We start from the raw sequence: 22,863 nt of genomic DNA, 5'->3' as shown, positions 1-22,863 counted from the left end.
TCTTATTTTAACTAGAATAGTTTTCTAGACAATTTTAATAAATTGGTTCCAGAAGATAGAAAATGTATACAAATACAGTGGAAATAGAGAATATCATTAAAAATTATCCCCTAATTAAAATATAAAACTTATGAATAGGATTCAAACCTGGTCTGTGGAAATGAGATAGTAGGCTTTGTTCAGAAGGAACTGACCTATTACAGAAATGGAAGATTAATACTCTGTAGGGATTCACAAACCTGAGGGTAAAGATGCATGAGAGAATCACTTACCCCTCGTTGGGGTTTGGAAATGGATGCTGGAGGATTCTCTCCTAGAAGTAGAACCAATGCTTTTAGTCATTTCTAGCACAGTCTTCATGAAACTGTATTAATATTATTTTAAATAGATTGAAATCATACACTACTAGTCAGTACTCCCAGATAATGATTACGATACTCTCCGTGTCAAATAACTTCCACTAGCTTCCAATTATCCGGTATTCTCTTTTCCTTAGCCATTTCCTTCAAGGTGTTTAGGCCACTGTAAAATGTATCTTTAAACCTCCAATATGGTAGTTTTCCTTTGTTTCTTTGTGGGACCTCGAGCACTATCGTGTAACTTTTGTCAGTGGCAATATGAGGGTTAAGACTGATTACTAGAGCGCAAAGTCAAATGTTAGGAAGAGGGCACAACCGAGTAAATGAGTTCGGAACAACTCGGGGCTCCACAGGAGGCCTTGGCTGAGAGCAGTTGTCCAGCGCAGTTTGTGCAGGTGGCCCTCCGGATTTGGGAGCGGATAATGGCACTCGAAGGCAGCGTAACCAGTGCTGCGTGGGACAGCTTTAAATAAGCTGTGTGTGATTTTGCTGAGGATGTGAGACAGCAGGCGTAGACTTTGGTAATATTCTGCATGGGCAGATAAGGAGCGGTGAAATAAGCAAGGAACTTAGACCTTCAAGTTCTGGCTCTACCTTGACCTATCTGTGTAACATTGTACAAGTCACTTATCTTTCCTGAGTCTCAGTGTTTTTTTTCATCTTTAAGATTGGCATAATAAAAATCCCTATGAGAGTTGCTGTGACTATCACATCATTTGAGATAATTTGTAAACTTACAACAGCACAAACAAATATTCCCTAGTTTAGATTTTAGAAGTAGCTTAAAGGCAAAATAGAGCAGAATTGGACAAATTTTGGAAGCTTCATTTCATGTAAAGCCGCACATGAGTAAATTCCTGACTTGCTGACAATATCTTTCAAAAGATTAAAGAAGATATGATAGGATCTGCCTGTCTGGATTTAATTGACCAGCAAAGAATAACTAGTTAGGTGGAAATGACAAATTTTGTAAATTTATGATTCCATTATCTGAGACCCTGGGAGGGATGGAGAACGGCATACGTTGCTGTGAATGAGAAAATCAGTAGACTTGCAGAGGAAGAAAAAATCATCTTCCAAAAGCAAGAATATATTGAACTTTTGAATCCCAAGCTATTGGTTAATCGTGAGCAGGGACCTGGCTGCCCATGAGGCCAAAGCAGAGTCATGGACAGTAAGACTGGAGCACTGCAGCCAGCCTCACCCGGCGGGAGGGAGGGTCGCGTGTCTGTGTGAATGCGATGGGCCTGCTCACTCACCTTTTCATCGTACATTTTTTTTTCTTTCACCATTTCTGTTTATTCTCTGCTATCTCCTTTGTTTTCTTCCTCCTGAATGGCTGTATGGCATGTGCCGTTAACAGGTATACATCAACCAGAAAAAACTGACTGATGGTATGTGGTGCCTGGCCTTTCATACAAGTTAGATTTATTTATCATAAATGTTTTTTAGTATTAATATTTCGGGAGAATTCAAAACTGTTTATCAGGAAAAGACTCTGGGACTCCTGGATTAGTTTGTAGGCTCCTTGAGGGCATTTTGTTCCCAATATAGAACCATGCCTCACACATAAGCAGATATGAGTGAATGAATGAACAATGTTATGGGGTAAAAGAGGCATTAGCAGTGACGATATTATAAATGGTGGTGGAGATTTGATGCCATTAAGATGATGCTATGATTAGGGAGCCTGGAAATGATGGATTTCTGCACTCAACCACAAACGTCTAACGAAATCCCCAAAGGAGATGCTTGCAAGGATCAATGGCTAGTAGGAAACAAGGTATCTTCTCATGTGCTAGACCTGTTTCCCATACCCTCATGTAGAAATGTGCCAGAGTATGTGGCCAGGACTACAGGCCTCAGAGCCATTTCCTTCCCCTTGTCACCTTACAACGCTCTGGCTGCAGAGAAATGAGAACATCTCAATACATGAGAAGAGTAAGAAACAGGACAGCCAGGATTTCATCAATGAGCAAGTGGGTCCCAGCCCTTTCCTCACCCCAATTGCATAGGAACAAAGAACCAGGTCCACATGTGTGACCTGTTAATGGAAAATGACCTCACTCACTGCTGGGTGTGGCCCAATAAATGTTCTATGATCTAATCAATCAGATTGGCAAGTCATGGAGGCAGGGCTTGTTAATATTTCTCAAATCCTTTTGAACCGCCCCCTCCCTTTACCACTACCACAGCCCAGGCTCCTTCAAGTTTCTGCACAACGAGTCTAGATGGCCTCCAGTACTTTCTCCAGATTAACGCCGTGCACAAAACCTTCAGAAGTGTCTCAGTTGCTACTTGGGTAAATACTAAGCTCTTACCTTGGCCCTCATGGTTTTCTGCAGCCATTAGCCCACGCCTCACCTGCAGTGAGCCTCTCATCCTCTGCTTTCACTACTGAATTGCGTTCAGCCTCTCATACTTGGTTATGACCCTTTCTGCCACTGACACAGTTTTCTCTATTAACCTCCCCACCCCAATTTCAGCTGCAGCATCACTTTCTCAGAAAGGCTTATCCTGGTCTCCCTGATCAGGTCATAACCCCCCCCCCCTTGTGCCACCCTGAGTCTTGGACCACCCTGTACAGTTCTTTCCTAGCATGGTTGGCGGTTTGTAATGATCTGCTTATTAGTGTGGGAATTTGACTTGATTTTCTGCCTGTCCAGAGCCATCTTGCTCCCCATTGTATATCAGCACTGGGCACAGTTTGGTGATCAACAGATGTCTGGAGAATATAGTTAAAAGAGGGCATCCAGGCCCTCTGAGTTACACCTGAGGATGCCAAAAGAGCTTGCAGGTGGTGTAGAAGAAGCACTGCCAGGGAGTTTGAGGCTCTGTGGATAGCAGCTGTGGGACCAGAAAACTGGTCATGTGAATTTCACAATGGGAGGAAAGAAAGTGGATTTTGGACACGACAGATAGCTGAGTTGGATTTCAATCCCCAGCAAATTCTAGGGTGTTCATAACAACTCTGCCAGGTAGGCTTGAAAGGTCTTATCATTAACTCTGTGTTACAAATGAGGACACTGAGGCTGAGACATATTAAACACGTTGGACAAGGTCACATAGTGGAAGAGAAGATCCGGGACTCAAAATTCAGACCTAAGTTTTCTCATCTAGACTCTTGAAGGTCTGTGATTGGGTCTTACGTATATGATATTCAAAGAAAGGCTGAATGCTAATTGCACTGTTGTCACAGTTCAGTAAGGCTGCCACTGTCATCCATAAAATAAACTGTACCCTGTTCACTAGGCTTCTCTCTGCAACCCATATTTTCTCATGGTCCCACCAGGTCCTGGCTCATGCCAGATGCCAGGTGGCTGATAGAGGGAGAATGCCTTTCTCTTGTCTGAGGGCAAACCCCCAGAGTCAACAAATAGCTTAGATCCTGGAGGAGAAACCTGCTCAACAGGAGCTGGGGACACCGGCAGCAGGACGTTGTCGGCCCCTCCCTCCCCACTCAGCCCAACCAGGGAAGCCAGAGCAAGGCTTGTCTTCCAGGGGTCCTGTCCACACCTCTCTGGGAATGGAGAGCTCTCAGGCTGTGTGAGGGGCTGGTACCTCCATCAGGTTTGCATCTCCTGATTCACCCCCTTCCACCTCCCAGTAACACCTGCCAGCCCTTCTGACTGACTTCCTTTTTGCCTCTGGGGTTCTTAGGAAAGCATTTTAAAGTCCAGGAAGAAGGAAAATCTTTTTCTGCCTCATCTCTTCACCTGGTTTAGAGAAGTTGTATTGTGTACAGGAGAGAGGCTGGTATTGGAACTAAACCTGGTTTAGGTTCAAATCCTGATTCCTCAGAGCCAGCAAACTTTTCTGAGTGTGTGCAGAATATCTGTGATTTTTTTAGAAGTCAGGCATGCCCCAGGGAGGTGCATCATAATGACCAACTAAAAAGAAAAAAATATATGTATTTTATATTACCTGTGTTCTCTGGGTGATATATTTCATGCTTTCTCCTTGTCCTTGAAGATTATAACCGGAGTAAGACACCAATGTGGACAGGATGTATGCTCTCTCTCAGGTATCTTAAAGAAGAGGAAAAAAAAGAAACAAAAAAAAAGATTGAGCTAGAAATTCCACAGTCTTCAACCTTGGCTGTACCTTAGAATCACCTGAGGAGTGTAAAGAAAATACTGATGCCCAGGCCCCACCCCAGACTCGGGTATTTTCTTAAACTACACCAGGTGATGGTAAAGTACAGCCTAGAAGAAGACCACCAGACTAGCTGACCCACTCTTTGTGGCCCTTCTGACTCTGGTTCTAAGGCATAGGCAGTGAAATATGTTTTTGTAATTATACATATTTACATTCTGATCTAATGTTTTCAAACTGTTTTCACATTTCTATTTCTTGGACTTTGTCCACACTCTGATCCCTCCCCAGGGTTCAGACTTTCTGACAAATGAGATCATTTTTCAAGACATGGTCTCTTCTCCAGTTTTCACACAGGAGGCAGTTCCCAGCACCAACCACTGGAAAGGAATGCAATGAAGGATCTTCTGTCTGCAGCTGAGCAGGGTAAGACACACAGAGCAACAACCTCACTATTGTGGGCTTCAACTCTAGCTGGAGTGGTTCCTGAATAGAAAAAAAGATGTGAGTTTAAGAACAACATTATGTTTTTTTAATATAATGGTACTGCAATAACAGTAACTTTGAACGATTTGAAATGACTAAAAATACTATGAAAGGAAACAAAATATGTTTTACCTTGGTTAGATGCACTATGTATTTGCTATCTGTTGCTGAATAACAGATTACCCCAAAACTTAGTGGCTTAAAACGACAATAATTTATTATCTCTCATGGTTTCTGTGGTCAGGAATTCAGACAGATACCAGCAAGGGCAGCTTGTCTTTGCTCTGCAGTGTCTGGGACCTCAGCTGGAAGAATCTAAGGTTGGGGACTTGAATCATTATCTGAAGGCTTGTTTCACTCACATGTCTGGCAGCTGATGCTGGCTACTGGTGGAACATGTGGCTTCCCCATGTGGCCTGGGCTTCCTCACAACATGGTGGCTGAATTCCAAGGGTAAGTGCTCCGAGAGCAAGGAAGCCAGATGGACTCCCCACTGCCTTTATGACCTAACCCAGGAAGTCAAACAGTGTCATTTCTTCCATTTCTCCTATTGGTTGAGGCACTCACAAAGATGCGTTCTGGCTCAAGGGGAGGGAACATAGACTCCCATCTCTTTTTGAAGGAATGTCAATGTCGTATTGCAAGAAGAGCATATGGGATGGAATATGTTAGTGCAGTTATCTTTGGAAAATGCAATCTGCCCTACATTGCTTGTCTTAATTTTCTTACTCATTTTTTTTCGGATTCCTAAAATAACATGTGCTCATTGTAAGAAGAAAAATTCAATAAAAATCCAGAATTTGTACATTAAGCTAGATTTCCTCTCCCATTTTACTCACTATCTCAATCCCCCTCCCCACTATTAACAAATTGATGTGTATTTTTCCATACAAACTATATACATATATACACTTTTTAAAAAAGAACGTTATTCTACAACATGCTGTTTTTACTCATTATTATGTGATGAACAAAGTTTCATGTTAGTACATATAAAAACACCTAATTCTTTCTAGTGCTGGTTGTCATAGTATGGCTGTACCATAACTTATGTAATCAGTCTTCTATTAGTAGACAGTTAGGATGTTACAATTTTAAAAAACTATTACAAAGTAATGATGCAGTGAACATCTTTGTACTAGGTCATGTAGGGTAGTATCTTAAAAATGGAATTGTTCTGTTCCAAGGTTATGCAGTATGCTATTTTTTGATACAATAAGAGTGGTTTTTTGTTTGTTTACAGTTAGTATCATTTTTATACATCTACATTAAGCAGGGTACACTTTTTTTCTTTGCAAGTGGCCAGGCTTCTCTAGCTTAACATGAAGCAAAGAAACAAACATTTGTTCTTAGGTGTAGAAGATGCTCATAAGTTTCAAAGGGAACTTTTCATTTGTTTAGAAAGTGATGAGTGACAGGAAGTAGGTGGTTATGAACAGAGGGGTTGATTTCCTTTTTTAATGTTTTTAGCTCGGGCTGATATGGAATTGAATGTGGATTCTTCAGAGTTCACATTGACACTTTGAAAGAGGCTCATCAGAAGGTGACGGCAAACTGGAAACCAGCTTGAGGCAAAAAAACAAAGTGTCATGTGTGACCCCAAAGTGAATAATAAAGATGGCACTACTACTCTCTGTACAGATGTAATACATGGACATGTAGTGGATTCCAGTAATATGCCCACCTAGCCATGCTTTGTTCACAGGTGGCTAATCTGTAATTTATCCTGGGGTTCTTTCCTCTTACAGAGATGGGTTATTAAAAACTTCTTTGCTGGGAATGAAGTTTTGACACATGCCACAACATGGATGGACTTTGAGGACATGATGCTAAGTGAAATAAGCCAGACTTAAAAAGGACAAATACTGTCCGATTTCACTTATGTGAAATAGGCTTGAAGAAGCAAATTTATAGAGACAGAAAATAGATTAGAGGTTACCACTGTATGGGAGTAGAGGGGTGCGGGGACTTATTGGTTAGGGGTACAGAGCCTCAGTTTGGGGTGATGAAAAAGTTTTGGAAAGAGCAGTTATGGCTGCACCAAATGGTGAATATAAATAACGCTACTGAATTGTACACTTAAAAATGGTTTAAATGGCACATTTTATGTTATGTATATTTCCACACCAAAAGCCCCACAAAAAACAAAAAACCCTTTGCTGGAGCAGGAGAGGTTGGGGCTCTGTCACTGTTCCCATGGCTTTGCCTTCCCTTTTGTTTTTAAAAGAACAACCTCTATTTTTAGGGATTTTCACACAAAGGCTCATGTGGGCGTGGGAAGTACTCCCAGCTGCCCTTCTGTTTCTCAGAAGCCCAGATGGAGGCCTAGCAAGTTATTTCAGGCTTAGGAAATATGCCAGATTGGAAATAGCGATAATTTAATCTCTCTGTATGTTAATTTCTTTTTATCCCTGCAAGCCGGGGACCCTGGAAACCTTACTTCACTCCCGCCCCTCCAAGCCGGTTCTGGGAATTGCTGAAGGTGACGAGGGTAATTCCTCCCCACACCTCAGCATGCCCGAGGGCACTTTCTTGGCAAAAGAATTCCACTTCCTGCGAGTCTGAGGGTCACCTGGTCGCGTGGCCGCTGCACTTTGGCAACCCCGGAGCGCAATCACGGTCTCTTGTTCAGACGCTTCTGCACCTGTCCAGGGGGCTGCGGACCAGTGCGAGCCGCGGGCTCCCCCGCTCCCCAGCCTTTCTCACTCCTAAGTGCTGTGTAACGCGCAGGTCCTTAGAAGCAACTGCAGTGAGTAGGCTCGCGTCCTGTCCCCCTAATCCCAGGGCTGGGCACCTCAGCGGGGGTGCGGTGAGCGAGCTGTCTAGGCGGTGGAGGCAGTGGCTGTTACGTTTGAGAGCATGCGGACCCTCCCCCTAGTCCACCCCCGCAACCTCACCCCACCGCCCAGTCCCTCCCCACCCGTGTTAAGATTGCTGTTCCCTTCTTCTGGGAGCCCTCCTGGGCGGCGGCGGGTGCGCAGGCACCACCCTTGGGGAGGGGAAGTGTCTGCAGCCCCGTCCTTCTCCACCCGGACCCGAGAGTCGTGGCCCAGGTGCTCGAGCCCGGGCGGCACGCCTCGTCAGCGAGACAGCTGGGACCCGCGCCGCGCACACCTGGTTAGCCACGTGGCGGCGGGGCGGGGACTGGGCGGGCCCAGCGCTAGGAGCGGGCGTCCCGGGAACCGGTGAGGGCGGACGCCGCGCGGCTGGTGGGTGGGCAGTGTGTAGGGTGGTCTCGGGGCGGCTCCTCTCCCCGGGGAGCTCTGTCCTGTAGTCAGGGGGCCGGCTTGGGTCACCTTTGCCCGCCTGCTCAGGTAGACCCCCCTCGCTGTCCCCTGGCGCGTCTACACACGGCCACTGGCACACGAGCCTCCCGCCGACCCCAGGGGTTCCTGAGAACTCGGTAAGGGCGGGGCCGAGGCTGGAGGGGGCGTGCGCTGCGCTGTATGGGGTTCCCGTAAGTAGGGGTGCCTGAGGGACGCGGGTCCCAGCGCTGACTCAGACGCGAAGGGTCGGTGCTGCGGCTCCGGAGCGGGTCTCGGTAAGTCTTTCACCACCTGCAACTGGTCCTAGTGAGCCGATGGTGCCCTTGCCCTGGACAAAGGGGTTCACAAGGATGGAGAGGAGTGTAAAACTGTCCTCAAGGGCTGGGCAGCTGGGCAGTTGGTTCTGACCCCCGTATTGAAGGAGCTCAGGGAGAAACAGAGAGCTGCAGGCAGCTGTGGCTTTCAAAGAACAGCAACATTTGCGCACAGGGAGGCTCTGAAGAATGAGTGGGATCTATCTGGGTACCAAAGAGGGAAGGAGATGTTTCCAGATGAGGCAGAACAAGGTCCCTCCCTCAGCCAGGGCCTTATCTGGTATAGAGGAAGGATGGGCCATAAGGATCCAGGGAAGGAGGAGCCAGCCTGACCCAGAATCCTGTTTACCTTCCAGAGGGGTCTCCCCACCCAGACTACCAGGACCCCCATTTCCGGAGAATGGCCCAGATGTCTCAAGTGCAGGAACTCTTCCATGAGGCAGCCCAGCAGGTAGGCCTGGGCGGTGTGGGGGTCATGAGCAAAGGTCACCAGGCAGGAAGCTGAATGGAAACATTACAGTGCACTATTTTAAAAGTAATGATCTCAGAAGTTTATTTTGGTATGCCAGCTTAATCGAGAAAATGTTACAGCCAATTCCTAACCATCTGTGCGCAAAAAATCTTCTTTGGTATTTGTAGTGGATTTTGAATCCTGGACACTCCTCTTCCCACCCCGTCCCACCCACGGAGGTTTTCCATGAACAGAGTGAGGACCCAGATAATATGAACTCCTGTTAATATTGAATCAAACCAATGTAAGAAGGTAATTCTATTTCTGAAAAACTCATATATGCTGAAGCCAAATAGATTTCTGGATTCTGTGATATCTGCAGGTTTTGTTTTTTCTTTCTTTATCCTCTCCCTGCTGATCATTAGCTTTAGTAAACATTCAATGCAGGTATGGAATTGAAGTGGCTGCCCCTTAAAAACAAACCAACCAACCATACTTAGGCATTTATCAGGAGGCTACTTACACCCAGGGTCTTTGCTCTGTAATGATCACTCAACCATGAGGTTTTTACTGTCCCTTGGATTTCTCTCATCTTTATAGAGAGGGGTAGGAGGGTTTTCTGGCATTATAACAGGGGGGAATGAGCCCCCCCAGAAGGAGAGAGAATCAACTCATAGCCTCACACAGTAGCAAGAGAGCAAGGTCCAACACCCGGGAGGCCTGAGCCAAAGGGCAGAGGCTAGTGAGGCAGATGGGGCTCAGGGTTGGTGGGGGAATCCAAACTGGCTAGTTACCCCCTCTTCATGTACATGGGTACACACGAAAAATGCAGCATGGTGGCTGGCAAGTGGCAAGTGCTCAGCAAAAGGTACCGCTCCCCTTCGCCCTGGCAGGCTCAGAGCTGTATCCTCCATCCTGTACTGAGCTCCTTATATCCAGCCCCTGAAGTATTCAATCTGCTTAGAAACGAGTGACTAGAGGTCCGGCATAGCTCCTCAGAGATATTTCAGAACTCTTGCCCAGAGCTGTTTGCTCCTGAATGAAAAGGCCGGTGGCCAAGTTTTGAATGTGGTCAAGGACCCTTAGAGAACCTTGATTTATTTACTTTATTTAAAAAATTTATTTAGCTTGACCAGTCTCGCATCATACTGGCAATGTGTTTTCTTTGGGTTTGCAAGACTGTACATGAGTGTTTATGGCCCTAACATGTATTTGTGGACTACTTCCTAAATAATGGGTACTGTGTTAGGCATGAAAATGGTTACCAGATGGAAAACGTGAGGCCCTTGTCTCCAGGGATTCCAAAAAGAGAGCGCTTGTTTCATCTCTGTGAGAGGAATCTGTTAAGGCTCAGCTGTGATCCTCTTTCTGTTTAAAACCTTCAATGGCTCCCCGTGTCCACCACTCAGAGTTCAAACTCCTTAGGCTAGGCCCTGCACAGTCTGACCCAGCCTGAGTTTCAAGCCTGGTCCCCTGCATCTTACTCCTTTTACCCCACCTTCTAGACAAAGGCCACCATTCCCCAGGCTCTGTGCTTGTGTCTTTTCCCTATGCTGGTCTTTGCTGATACTTCTCTCTCAGCTGATTTGCCACTGGAACCCTCCAAGTACCTGAGGCAGTGTCTGGCAGTCAAGTGGTCAGTAAATGTTAGTGCAGGCTAAATTGCTATGAGTGCCTTAAGAGACAGTTGATTTTTATTTTAAAAACTTTTATTTATTTGTTTTGGCCACACCGTGCGGCATGTAGGATCTTAGTTCCCTGACCAGGAATCGAACCCATGCCCCCTGCAGTGGAAGCGCGGAGCCTTAACCACTGGACAGCCAGGGAAGTCCTGAGAGTTGATTTTTAAAATGATGGATGTAAAGGCCTATGCATCACCTTCCTCTCCATCTCCCTCTCCCTCAATCTCTGAACATTGAGGGATTAGACAGTGTTAAATGTCATGGCCTTTGCTGTTCATTATCTAGACATCTTTGAAATCTATCCCTTTGTCTCCCTTGCACTGTCTTGTCCAAGGTATTACTTCTTAATTGAATTGTTCATACCTTCCTAACTTCTTTCCTCACATCTCTTCTAAAGTGATCCCTTTTTAAAGCATAAGTCTGTGCATTTGCCTCCTCTGCTTAAAGCTTTTCAGTGGCTTCTCACTGCCTTTAGAATTCAGTTCTGACTCCTTGCCCTGGCCCCCACAGTCCCCTGTGATCTGCCTGGCTTCCCCTGCTCCCTCTGGCAGCATGCTCTGTCACTGCACTTGCCGTGTGGCATTGAAGTCAGCTGTTTCTTTCCTGTCTTCCTTGAGGCTGTGAACTCCTGAAGTTCAGGGGCATGTCTTATTCATTTTTGTGTCCTCAGTCCCTGCCATTAGTGCTCAGCATATGGAAGATGCTCAATCAATGCTGGCTCTACTTAACAGAATTCACCTGGTTAGGGATTGGGGGAGCTGCTGTTTGTATTACATCTTGAAGTATCAGTGGTAAAGTTGGGAAGCACATCCCTGAGGCTGAGAGGGTAAGAAAATGATAATAACTACCAACTTATTATGGGCTGAACATTTACTATGCATTGTCTTCACAACAGCATTCTGAAGTAGATATGATGATTTTGGTTGACAGATGAAAAATGGGGGTACTTTGAACCCAGGCATAGTTGTTGCCAAGGTCCGGGTTTTAATATCCTTTCTGCTTTATGCCTCCTGCCCCAGTGGCCCGAGCAAAGCCTGTATGGGAACAGAGAGCAGGCTGGATGGCTGATATGTTTGAAGTGTCTGGCCCTCTAGAAGTTTCCCATGAGCTTTTTCTCCCTTTACTCCAGGTCTGGGAGGCAGGAATTCTGCTAAGAGCTTTGAGACCTGAAGAGCACGGGACTAAGAAGGCAGTGCCCAGTGGGAAGACAGGCTGGGAGTGGGGGGGCGGGTGTTACCCTAAACCCTTCAGTTCAGATCTGCTCTGCTCTTGATCACTGTGACTGGAAAGTAGCTCTCAGGAGATTTGGCAAGAGTGGGGATGCTTGTGAGTTAGGTGGAGGGGTGAATGAATGGATTCTTTTTTTTTTTTTTTTTTTTGCGGTATGTGGGCCTCTCACTGTTGTGGCCTCTCCCGTTGCGGAGCACAGGCTCTGGACGCGCAGGCTCAGCGGCCATGGCTCACGGGCCCAGCCGCTCAGTGGCATGTGGGATCTTCCCGGACCGGGGCACAAACCCGTGTCCCCTGCATCGGCAGGCGGACTCTCAACCACTGTGCCACCAGGGAAGCCCAGTGAATGGATTCTTGGTTTGGCTTTACTCATCTCAGGACCAGGTGTGTGTGTGTGTGTGTGTGTGTGTGTGTGTGTGTGTGTGTGTGTGTGTGTGTGTGTGTCAAGGAGACCAAGTGAGAAGAGGCTGTAGATCTGAGAGTTGATGGTGCTGCCTGGGTTCAAGTACTGGCTCTAACCCTTTGTGACTCTGGGCAAGTTACTTCACCTGGCTAAGCCTTCGTATTCTCACCTGTGAAACAACTACAGTAGTAGAAAGTACCTTAGAGAATTATGAAGATTAACAGAGATAATCATGTAAACGTTTAGTATAGCACTCAGTGCATAGGAAGCAGTCTGTAAATGTTGGCTAATAATAAAACTGATGCGGGGAGCATGTGTTTGGTCCACGAGGTAGTGATATGGATGATCAGAGGGTTCAGTTGGCACATGAATGCATGACTCAGCACAGCAAGGTCAGGTAAAACACCTAAGGCAGGAGTCCCAAGTCCGGAGTGATTCCCTCGGCCAAAACCAGAGTGTGGTACATTGTGCAAGACACTATGGACAATGTGGGGTGGGCAGTCCATTGAGGAAGATGGGGTGCCTTCTAGGCCTAGATGGGTCTGGAGTGGTTTGGGAATGTGTATGTGTGTGTGTGTATTTGCGGGCCTGTTGAACTTGTGGACGTACGAGTCTTGTTCCGGGAGCCTCTGTCCCCAGGCACTTCATTGATGTGCAGTGTGGTTAGGTGGTGGACTTGAACCTGGAAACCTGGGTTCCGAATTCTGACTGTGCCACTAGATGTGCTGGGCCCTTGGGCAAGTTACTCTTGGGCTTGCAGTCTGCTTCTACAACTGCGAGACGGGGTGAGCGTACCTGATTTTCAGGGTTCTTATGCCATATGCAGAAGGATCTGGCCCAGTGCCTGTCACATTGTGAGCACTAAATACAGTGCATGTTCAGTGATTGGATGAAGCAGGTTTCACACTGAAACCCAGTCGAGTAGGCTGTTTGTGAAACATGGGGCTGGAAAGCCAAGGAGCAGCTGGTGCCAGAGGGAGGTGAATGGAAGGCTGATGACCTTCGATTCCATGTGCGTTTCCCTCAGTCGCTGGACAGAGAGGACTGTGACAGACACAGTGTGTCAGGAAGATGCAGCTGGCAGGAGAAAGCAGGTAGCTGGAGACAGGGAGAGATGGAAAGTAGACATCTATGCGAGGTCTGAAGTCCAGCAGGATCCAGTGCTCTTAGTGTGGGAAATGGGGAAAAGTCAGCTCAGTGTACCAGGTGTGTATTGAGTGCCTGTTCTTGCCTGGATCTCCAGCTAGTGCTGCAGATATTAAAACAGAAACCTCTTAATTACGATGGAATAAGGGATGTCCCCCACTAATCTGATGTGCTATTTCCCTTCTCCTAGGGCTGGACAGTCTCCAGAAAAAGTTAAAGGGAAGCAGTGTCATGCTGTGGCCCGAGAATGGGTCACCCAAAGCCTCAGATTAGCTAGTGCAACTCATATTCTTTCTTCTTTATCTGGCTGGAGACTTGAGCTCCAGCAGGAGTGGGTCTGTGAGGACCCTCTTCTAGGAAGTCTGTGGGATAGCTTCTGGCTGGCCTGAGCTAGTCACCCTAGAAACAAGCCTGATGCAGACCCAGCTGTGGCATCTGGTCCACGTTTGAGCCAGGGTGCCAGCTGCCTCTGACCCTGCACCAGGACTCCGCTCCGCCAGACTCCCTGCCTTACCTTTCCCTTCTCTGTGCTCTCCTTTGCTCTTTCCCTGTCTTCCCCTCCTCAGTTCAGTGGCTTAACCTAGGTTAGCTCAGCGTGGCAAGAGAAAGAAACAGAGTCTGGTCGAGTTGTGAGGCTGAGTGGCACCAGCAAGACAGGCAGAAGGAAGCAAACATGTTAAGAGACAGAGGGGGTACAAATTATTGCAGCAAATAACTCTCAAACTCAAAAGAAAAAAGAGATCCTCTGAGATCTTAGAGATCCTCTGGTCCAGGCCCCTTGCTTAGCTTGTCAGAAGAGAAGCCTAGAGATGTTTAATGACTTGCCCAAAGATACATACAAAGAGTGGCAGACCCTGGTGGGAACCAAGCCCATGACCCCCTGACCCCATAATACGGCTCTGGTTGATCTTAATGCAGTCAATCTTTAGGTTATAATTTTGAGCATTGGTCTCAGGCTTCATCGCACAAGCTTTGCTCTTGTTTTCTGTGCCCTTATTAGCCAGTGTACAGTGACGAACTGACTTATATTTTTGCTATGCGTTTTTCAGGCCCGTTTTAGCATCTTTAAAAAGCCAATATGCAAAGCAAGCCTTGGCAGCCATATGCTAGGTAACAGCTTATTGCTTTGTTAGAATATAGAGAAATGAATGCATCTGAGGAGAAAAGAAAAGGGAACCTAGGACAAGACTGTCTTGTTAGCACCTCTTGTACAGATAGGGAAACTGGGGTCCAGGGTGGTTGGGTGGAAGAGAAGGGCTCACATCTGGGATTCCTGGAGCCGTGAACCCCTATCACCCTCCCAGCTTCTATAGGGCATGAAGCTTGTAAAGTTTTTAGCGATTCTCTTTAGTAAAAAGGATACAAGTTACAAATACAAAATTAGGTGTAATCTTTGGGAGGGACTTAATGCAAGTGAAGGGTGTTGGAGACTTAAGCTATTAGCTTCACTGTGAAAGACCAGTGGTACCCGGACAGAACCACCTATGTGAGGTGACAGAAGAAAAGAGGCTATGGTGCTGGAACCTGGGAGAGAAGAAAGCGCAGAAACCACTCTCGGGGTTGAGATAAGTCTGCAGCTTTCATGTGGGCTCTGTCGCCCTTTCCTGCTCTTTCTCTGTTATCTCCACCCCTTTCCACTTTACAGCCCTGTGTATCACTTAACCTAGGAGGTCAACCCTGAAAATGACAGTGCTCTGAAAATGCTTCATATTTGTAAAAAGTGGAATGGAGACATTTTCTGGATGAAGGTCCCCTAGAAACTAGAATGAAAGTGATTCTTCACTGAAATGAATTAGGTGGGATTGTCTCACTTGTACCCACAGGATCTTCATTTGTAGAGGTGATTGAGTGAGGACACAGAGAGATCAGTGCCATTGAAAGAAGAATTTATTGCTTACATTTCCCAAGAGAAGGAGGAATGCCATGCAGGGCCACAGGGGAAGTGTCAGGTTCTGGTCAGGAGACAAAAGCAGGAATGAAGTGAAAGCCTGGGCCAGAGCCTTTGTTGTACTTTTGGTGGGCAGGGCAGAGTGAACAGCTTAGGACTGGCTGGTTTGAATAGTTCTGGTGGGCTTTGGCTATAGAGATGGTCTCTAGTTTCCTAGCACCTGGCCTGGGGATGATTTAGGGCAGGAGAAATACTGGCTTGTTGTGTGAGAATTAGATAAAGGGGGTGGCTTGGGGAATATACTCAGAATTGGTAAGTTTGCATACGAGAGACGTGCTCCTCGCCAGCTGTTTCCTATCTATAAGAACTGGTTAGCCCTGGGAAGGTTCATCTCTTCCCTGATCCATAAGATTGATTGATTGATTGATTGATTAATATTTTTGGCTGCATTGGGTCTTTGTTGCTGCATGCAGGCTATCTCTAGTTGCAGAGAGCGGGGGCTACTCTTCATTGTGGTGTGTGGGCTTCTTATTGCGGTGGCTTCTCTTGTTGCGGAGCATGGGCTCTAGGTGCGCAGGCTTCAGCATTTGTGGCACGCTGGCTCAGTAGTTGTGGTGCACGGGCTTAGTTTCTCCACGGCATGTGGGATCTTCCCAGACGAGGGCTCAAACCCATGTACCTTGCATTGGCAGGCGGATTCTTTTTAAAAATTTATTTTATTTATTTATTTTTGGCTGTTTGGGTCTTCGTTGCTGCGCGCAGGCTTTCTCTAGTTGTGGCAAGCAGGGACTACACTTCGTTGAGGTGCACGGGCTTCTCATTGTGGTGGCTTCTCTTGCTGTGGAGCATGGGCTCTAGGGGCTCGGGCTTCAGTAGTTGTGGCACACAGGCTCAGTAGTTGTGGCTCGTGGGCTCTAGAGTGCAGGCTCAGTAGTTGTGGTGCGCGGGCTTAGTTGCTCCACGGCATGTGGGATCTTCCCGGACCAGGACTCGAAACTGTGTCCCCTGCATTGGCTGGCGGATTCTTAACCACTGCACCACCAGGGAAGTCCTGCAAGATTTTTAAGAGTCATAATGTCATAAGATATAGAAAGGAAAAAGCATGATTAATACATTCTGCCTAGCTATGAATGAATGGACTAGATGACTTAAAAATTTCTTACTGCCTTAGGGTACATTTCATCCATGGTCAGATATAGAAAAAATGCAGTCCTTGCCATTTTTTAATAGTTTGGGGTTGCAAGGAGAATCCTAGATGCTGTGTTAATGTCTCTGAAGTACTTTTCTTGTAATTTGAGTCAGAGGCCACTAGGTGGTGCTTAGACTCTGGTCTGGCCTGGTTGAACAACCTGGCTTCATATAGGAGTGGATAACTGAATTTTAGCTTATTCTTCCATTCATTTTATTCTTTCTCTGACCAAAATATATCTCTTCAGGATAGCAGTTTAAATACTACATAGATGTGTATTCATAGAACAATGTCAAATAAGTGTAGTAAGATTTAAAGAAATATACCTACCTTATTGAGTGTAATTCAGTATCTCTTTTTGCTCATTAATCATTATCAAGTAGTAATGTAATCTGATTCTTAAAATTTGTTTTCTTTCCTTCTGAGTTTAATAACTTCATCAAAAGACTAGTGGTTGTAGTGATAGTGGTGTGCTTCAGAATAGCTTGGCATGAGCAGTCTCCAGAGGTAGTACCTATTCTGGCTTGAATGCCTATCTAGTAGGATATTGTTGTCATTACCACTTCTCAAAAGAAGGGTACATTCCTTTTGTTTTTGTTTTGATGTGTGAGTGTTTTCTTCTTTACATGAATAGGTATAATGAAAGAGAAAAAGATAGTGAAGTAAAAACCACTGATCTGTGTAAAAAATTCTGTGATGTTCTTTTCCCAATCTGCAGATAGCTTGTAAATCACATCCACAGTCTCTATCAGCAGTTACAGGATTTAGGTGCTCACTGATGAATTTGAAGCCATGGTAGCCTAGTGACCCTCATTTAGCCAAAAATAGTTATGTCTGGTCCAGGTGATAAATTTGCTCTAAAGTGAATCCCAGTGTTTATAGAACTTAAAACAGAAAGCCGTGACTCATTTTGAGTAGCTTTCCCTTTTTATTTTAGGCAATTATCAGTAAAAAAAACAAACAAACCCAACATATGAACAAACCCCAAAACCAAAAAACAACAACAACACAAAGCGAAGGCAAATTCTAATTTTTAAAAAAGATACACAAATGTTAGGGACAGACATTAATTTTACCAGAGACTTCACTACTTTTAAGTAGACTATATTTCCAGTACATTTAAAATGTGATTCAAGTCACATCCATCCACTGCATAAAATGAAGTTGAGTTATAAATAAATTACTAACTTGAAGTCAGCATTTTATTTTTCAAATACTTCTAATAAAGTGGTAAATTTTTCTTCAAATAAAGATATTACTATTTTTATTATACACGTACTACATGCATGCAGTAAAAATTTTTTTTTAAATGAGAGAATTATATAAAATTAAAAGCCTTCTTCCTCTGTTCCTTCACCACCATTCCCCAGAGATAGTCACTAATGGTTTCTGGTTTCCGGGTTTCATTTTCCCTAGTGGTTATCATTATAACTTTAAATAACTTATTTATACCTCAATTTCTAGACTAAGTTATCAATTTATTATCAGTTTACTTATTGCTTCCTGATATGAAAAAAGAGGACATTGGCACATTTACTCTTCCTTCCATTTCTCTCATTTCATTTTGAATTTTTTGTTAGTTGGATTATTATTTTTACATTGTCAAGATTTATAAAATTTATATATTTTTCTGTAATTGTAATGAGTATTTCCATGTTTGTTACAGTTGGTTATAAAAATTTTACACCTATAAATAGTACTATAAATTTACAATAGTAAGATATATATGTGTGTGTTTAACTGAATAACCAAGTGATGTTATTAGACTCATGGAGAAGAAAACACAAGCATAAGTTGTTAAGGCTTTGCTGCTTCTGAGCTATAGAGTCTTAATTTTTTTCAAGTTCCCTTTAATTCTTCTGGTTCGTATGCAGCTACTGCTGTTTCTTATATCCCATGTCACCTTTTTTTGAGTATAATTCTCTTATCTTTTGGGTGACAGGAATTTTTTTCATATATGGAATAGTGGTAGTAAATTACTCTTTCCTTTTCTAACTATAGAAGTACGGAAGGCCAAATTGTTTTCATGTATTTAAAAAACAACATTTTACAACGGATTGGATGCAGAAGTTGATATGGGAATCCAGCTGTATTCTATCAAGCCAGACATTAAAATGATTTGCAAAATGTATAACAAGGCATCTCTTTTCACTGAATATTTTTGTTTGGGAAAGTAGTTATTTTTCATGCAAACATGTTACTTATTTTAACAGATAATGGGTTTATTATTATTATGTTTAAATGATTAATAAGTATTTGAAAATATCTCCCTTTAAGTTTCTAATATGGTGAATACTGATAGTTGTAGCACGCATAAACAAAAGCTCTTTGGGATCCTCAGTAATTTTTAAGAATGTAAAGGGGTCTGGAGATCAAAAAGCTTGAGAATGGCTGCTCTAGAGATTAAATATACATTTAGGGCTTCCCTGGTGGCACAGTGGTTGAGAGTTCGCCTGCCGATGCAGGGGACACGGGTTCGTGCCCCGGTCCGGGAAGATCCCACATGCCGCAGAGCGGCTGGGCCTGTGAGCCATGGCCGTTGAGCCTGCGCATCTGGAGCCTGTGCTCCGCAACGGGAGAGGCCACAACAGTGAGAGGCCCACATACCGCAAAAAAGGGAAAAAGAAAAGAGAAAAAAATAAAAAGAAGAAAAATATACATTTAAGAATTTTCAGTTTGTTTAGAGTTAATATTGTACCACTTCAATGTAAAAGGCAGGAACCTGACAATCACATAGGCGCGTTTACCAACCCTGCCCTCCAGTTTTTTATGCTATATATGTTACTTCCATCTACATGACAAAGCCTCCAAGATAATGTTATGCCCAATGATTGCTGTGGCCTATGTCTTCTCCTAGCATTTGCTGGCTCTGAACTTGGAACTTCTCAGGTGCCTTGGAAGGCAGCTCTTCTCTTGGCTGCCCTGGGCTGCTCTATCACTTGCTTTTTTTTTTGCCCCTCCAAGCCCATCTGCAGGAATCTCTCCAAATGTCTGATCTGCTAGTAGCACTTGGTTTTTTCCCTTTCTAGTTATAACTATAGTTTCATACTTTAAAAAAAAACAACACATCTTTTCTGTCATTGTCATGGTAATTTGGAAGGTAGGAAAGTGCATATTCTGCTACCTTAAAAGAGGTGTCTAATGTCACTCTCTAAAGCACTTTGTATTCATTCATTCATTCATTTAACTAACACATTTAGTAAGTACCTGTTCCATGTTAGGCACTAGAGGTACAAGAGTGAACAAGCTGTTCTTTAAATATGTCTGGGCTTCTTTTAAAAAATAAAAATTGCTTTTACTATTTATTTATTTTTAAACTTTTGAAATTTTGATAACATTTCACACTTGTAGAAAGTCGCAGCAGTACAAACAACCGCCATATACTCTTGACTCAGATTTACCAGTTATTAACATTTTGTCCTTTTGCTTTATTATTTGTGTGCTCTCTCTATATATATACATATATTTCTATTCCATATATATAATATATATTTTAATACCTATTATATTCGATTACATATATATTTCTCCTGAACCATTTGGAACTAATTTGTAGACATCATGTCCCCTTATCCATAAATACTTCATGGTCTGTTTCCTGAGAATAGGACTTTTCTTTTACCTAACCACATTATATTTATCAAGATCAAGACCCTTAGGGAACTCCCTGGTCCAGTGGGTAGGACTCCACACTTTCATGGTCAAGGGCCTGGGTTCAACCCCTTGTCAGGGAACTAAGATCCCATAAGCCGCTTGGTGTGGTCAAATAAAATAAAATAAAATAAAATAACCATAGTCCATGCCTGGATGGCTGGACTATGGAATACTAAAAAAAAAAAAAAAAAAAAATCAAGACATTTAACATTGATAAATCCTATTATCTAATCCACAGTTTCACAGTCCACTTTTGCCGGTTATCTCACTTATATCCTGTAGCTTTTTCTCCCGGACTGGGAGCCAATCCAGCATCACGCAGTGCATTTAGTCATCACACCTCTCTAGTCTCATTTAATCTGGAATGGTTCCTTAGCCTTTCTTTGTCTTTCGTGATCTTGACATTTTTTTGCAAAACACAGGCTAGTTTTTTTTGTAGAATATTTCTGAGTTTGGGACATGAACTCTCATGATTAGATTCAGGTTTTGCATTTTTGGCAGGAACCCATAGAATGATATTGTGTTCTTTTCCAGGCATCATATCAGGAGGGAGGTACAGGGTTTCCACTTGTCCCATTATTGGTAATGTTAACTTTGGTTACTTATTTAAGGTGGTGCCCATTAGGTTAATCCACTCTAAAGTTACTAATTTTCCCTTTGTAACTAATAAATAATTTGTTGGGGATACTTTGAGACTATGGAAATCTCCAGGTCCTCATCAGTTTTCTACCCATTAGCTTTAGCAAACATTGATGATTCTTGGCAGACTCAGTTATTACTGTGATGGTTGCAGAATGGTGATTTTCTAACATCATCATTTCTTCTACATATATTACTTGGTCTTCTATAAAGAAGAATTTTCCCTCCTTCCTCTTTAATTTATTCATTTGCTTATATCTGTATGGACTCAGATTCTTATTTTTTCCATGTGTATTCTATTGCGATTATTATGGATTTTGATGTTCAAATTATTCCAGATTTGGCTAGTGGGTGCCCCTTCAGTCTGGCTTCTATGTCCTTATGACACCTCCTCATCATTTTTAGGAGCCCTTCCTTACTTTCTGGCACAAAATATTGTAGGCTTATTTTGTACTTTTTCTGCCCCAGCCCTGAATCAGCTATTTCTCCAAAGAGCTCTGGCTCCTTAAAGTGAGAAATGGTATTTAGAGACCAAGATCTGGGTGCTAGGTATGTTCATTGCTACTGGGGTGTCTTGACTTACAGACCCTTTAAGTAGACAGATATATATTTATAGATATAGATATATAGATATGTATAGATATGTCTATATATATTAAAAACTATAGATTCAAACTGATACCTCTAATTCTAATTTATCACACTAGGGTTCATTCTTCTTTCCTCTTTTCTTAATTTTAACTGCCTTCTCCAACAGTGAGAAACTTGACTCCCAGTCGGTATATTTACTTATTTGCTTAGTCCTGCAATTCATGGAAAGTAGATTCAGGAGTGGTAACTCCTACCCTTGCAAAAAACAAACTTTCAATCTAGAATTTGTATTAGTTTGTAGTTAGTTATTTGTCTTTAGACTGAGAGCACATAGTCAAAGCACTATGTTCAAAAGTTAACTCTGGGGCTTCCCTGGTGGCGCAGTGGTTGAGAGTCTGCCTGCCGATGCAGGGGACACGGGTTCGTGCCCCGGTCCGGGAAGATCCCACATGCCGCAGACCGGCTGGGCCTGTGAGCCATGGCCGCTGAGCCTGCGTGTCCGGAGCCTGTGCTCCGCAACGGGAGAGGCCACAACGGTGAGAGGCCCGTGTACCGCAAAAAAAAAAAAAAAGTTAAAAAAAAGTTAACTCTGCTCAGTTTTTTCCACCTTCGGTGTGGTTATATTATTCATTAGAATTATAGTTAGGTTAATTTGTTTCTCTTTGCATTCTGTTTTAATTTTTCTCTCTCATCCTGTCGATTTGATTTGATTTTGTTTAATTTTGAGTATATAAAACATTGATGTGATTCCAAACGTCAAAAGTACTTAGAACATAAGCATCCTTAAATGGGTATAGTATTGTCTGATCCACTGAAGCACCTAGAAAAATAAATCTATTGCAGTTGATTTTTAGCTGGTTTGCCTGTTACTGGGGGAGGGCACTGGGGTCTGTGTTTCTCTTCCTGATGTTAAACTGAGGTAGACTGTCTAGTGGCAGCCTGAGTCTCGCAGGAGGGCTTTGTCCTTTTGCCAAGGAGGCTGGGAAGGGAAGGGGAAGCTCTTGTTTAGGTGGCCATGGCATCGCTGCTGTGGGAATTTAGATCTGCAGAGTGCTGTCAGGTGCCCAGAGCATTGTGTCTTTGGGTTCTTCATTCTGAGCACAGAGGTGGCCGCTCTGTGGGGAATGAGCTGCTGTATAGCTCTGAGAGGCAGAGCTCGGGCAGGGGCCCCACCAACATCAACGCTGTCACAGCGTCCGCGGGTCTTGCCACTCCTGGGCCTGTGTGGTTGCTTGACCAGGTTGTGCCTTGGGAGATTCCCGGCCTTGGACCGGGATGCACAAGATGGAAGAGCCACAGGTCAAGCACTGGGAACTACTGTTACGGAGACACTGGCTTTTGAACCTGTTCTGTGCAGAAGAGATCCACACAGCCACGAAGATCTCACATTTCTAGGAGTGCCTAAATCAGTGCTGACCAAGCGTGCTGCCCAGATTCGAATCCAGGGAAATCAGGCTTCGACCACTCCAT

The 22,863-nt window shown here is 44.0% G+C and overlaps 1 protein-coding gene across 6 annotated transcripts in view; it reads left to right on the top strand.

Moving 5' to 3' along the window:
* The first annotated feature begins 7,635 nt into the window (after window positions 1–7,635).
* SLC12A8 (solute carrier family 12 member 8) overlaps window positions 7,636–22,863 on the top strand; it is a 133,252-nt gene continuing 118,024 nt past the window's right edge. For 2 of the 6 annotated variants that reach the window (XM_029215174.1, XM_029215177.1), the window contains exons 1-2: window positions 8,064–8,125; window positions 8,877–8,971. In XM_029215174.1, the coding sequence (XP_029071007.1) occupies window positions 8,921–8,971 (51 nt within the window). In that variant the 5' untranslated portion in view covers window positions 8,064–8,125; window positions 8,877–8,920. The other 4 variants (XM_029215176.1, XM_029215175.1, XM_029215179.1 and 1 more) reach the window with 4 other exon arrangements.

The sequence above is a fragment of the Monodon monoceros genome, unplaced genomic scaffold (assembly GCF_005190385.1).
Source record: "Monodon monoceros isolate NGI ecotype Baffin Bay Population unplaced genomic scaffold, NGI_Narwhal_1 Super_Scaffold_11, whole genome shotgun sequence".
Lineage (NCBI taxonomy): Eukaryota > Metazoa > Chordata > Mammalia > Artiodactyla > Monodontidae > Monodon > Monodon monoceros.
Note: the sequence above shows the minus strand (reverse complement) of the source record. Positions and strands in the feature narration are given on the sequence as shown.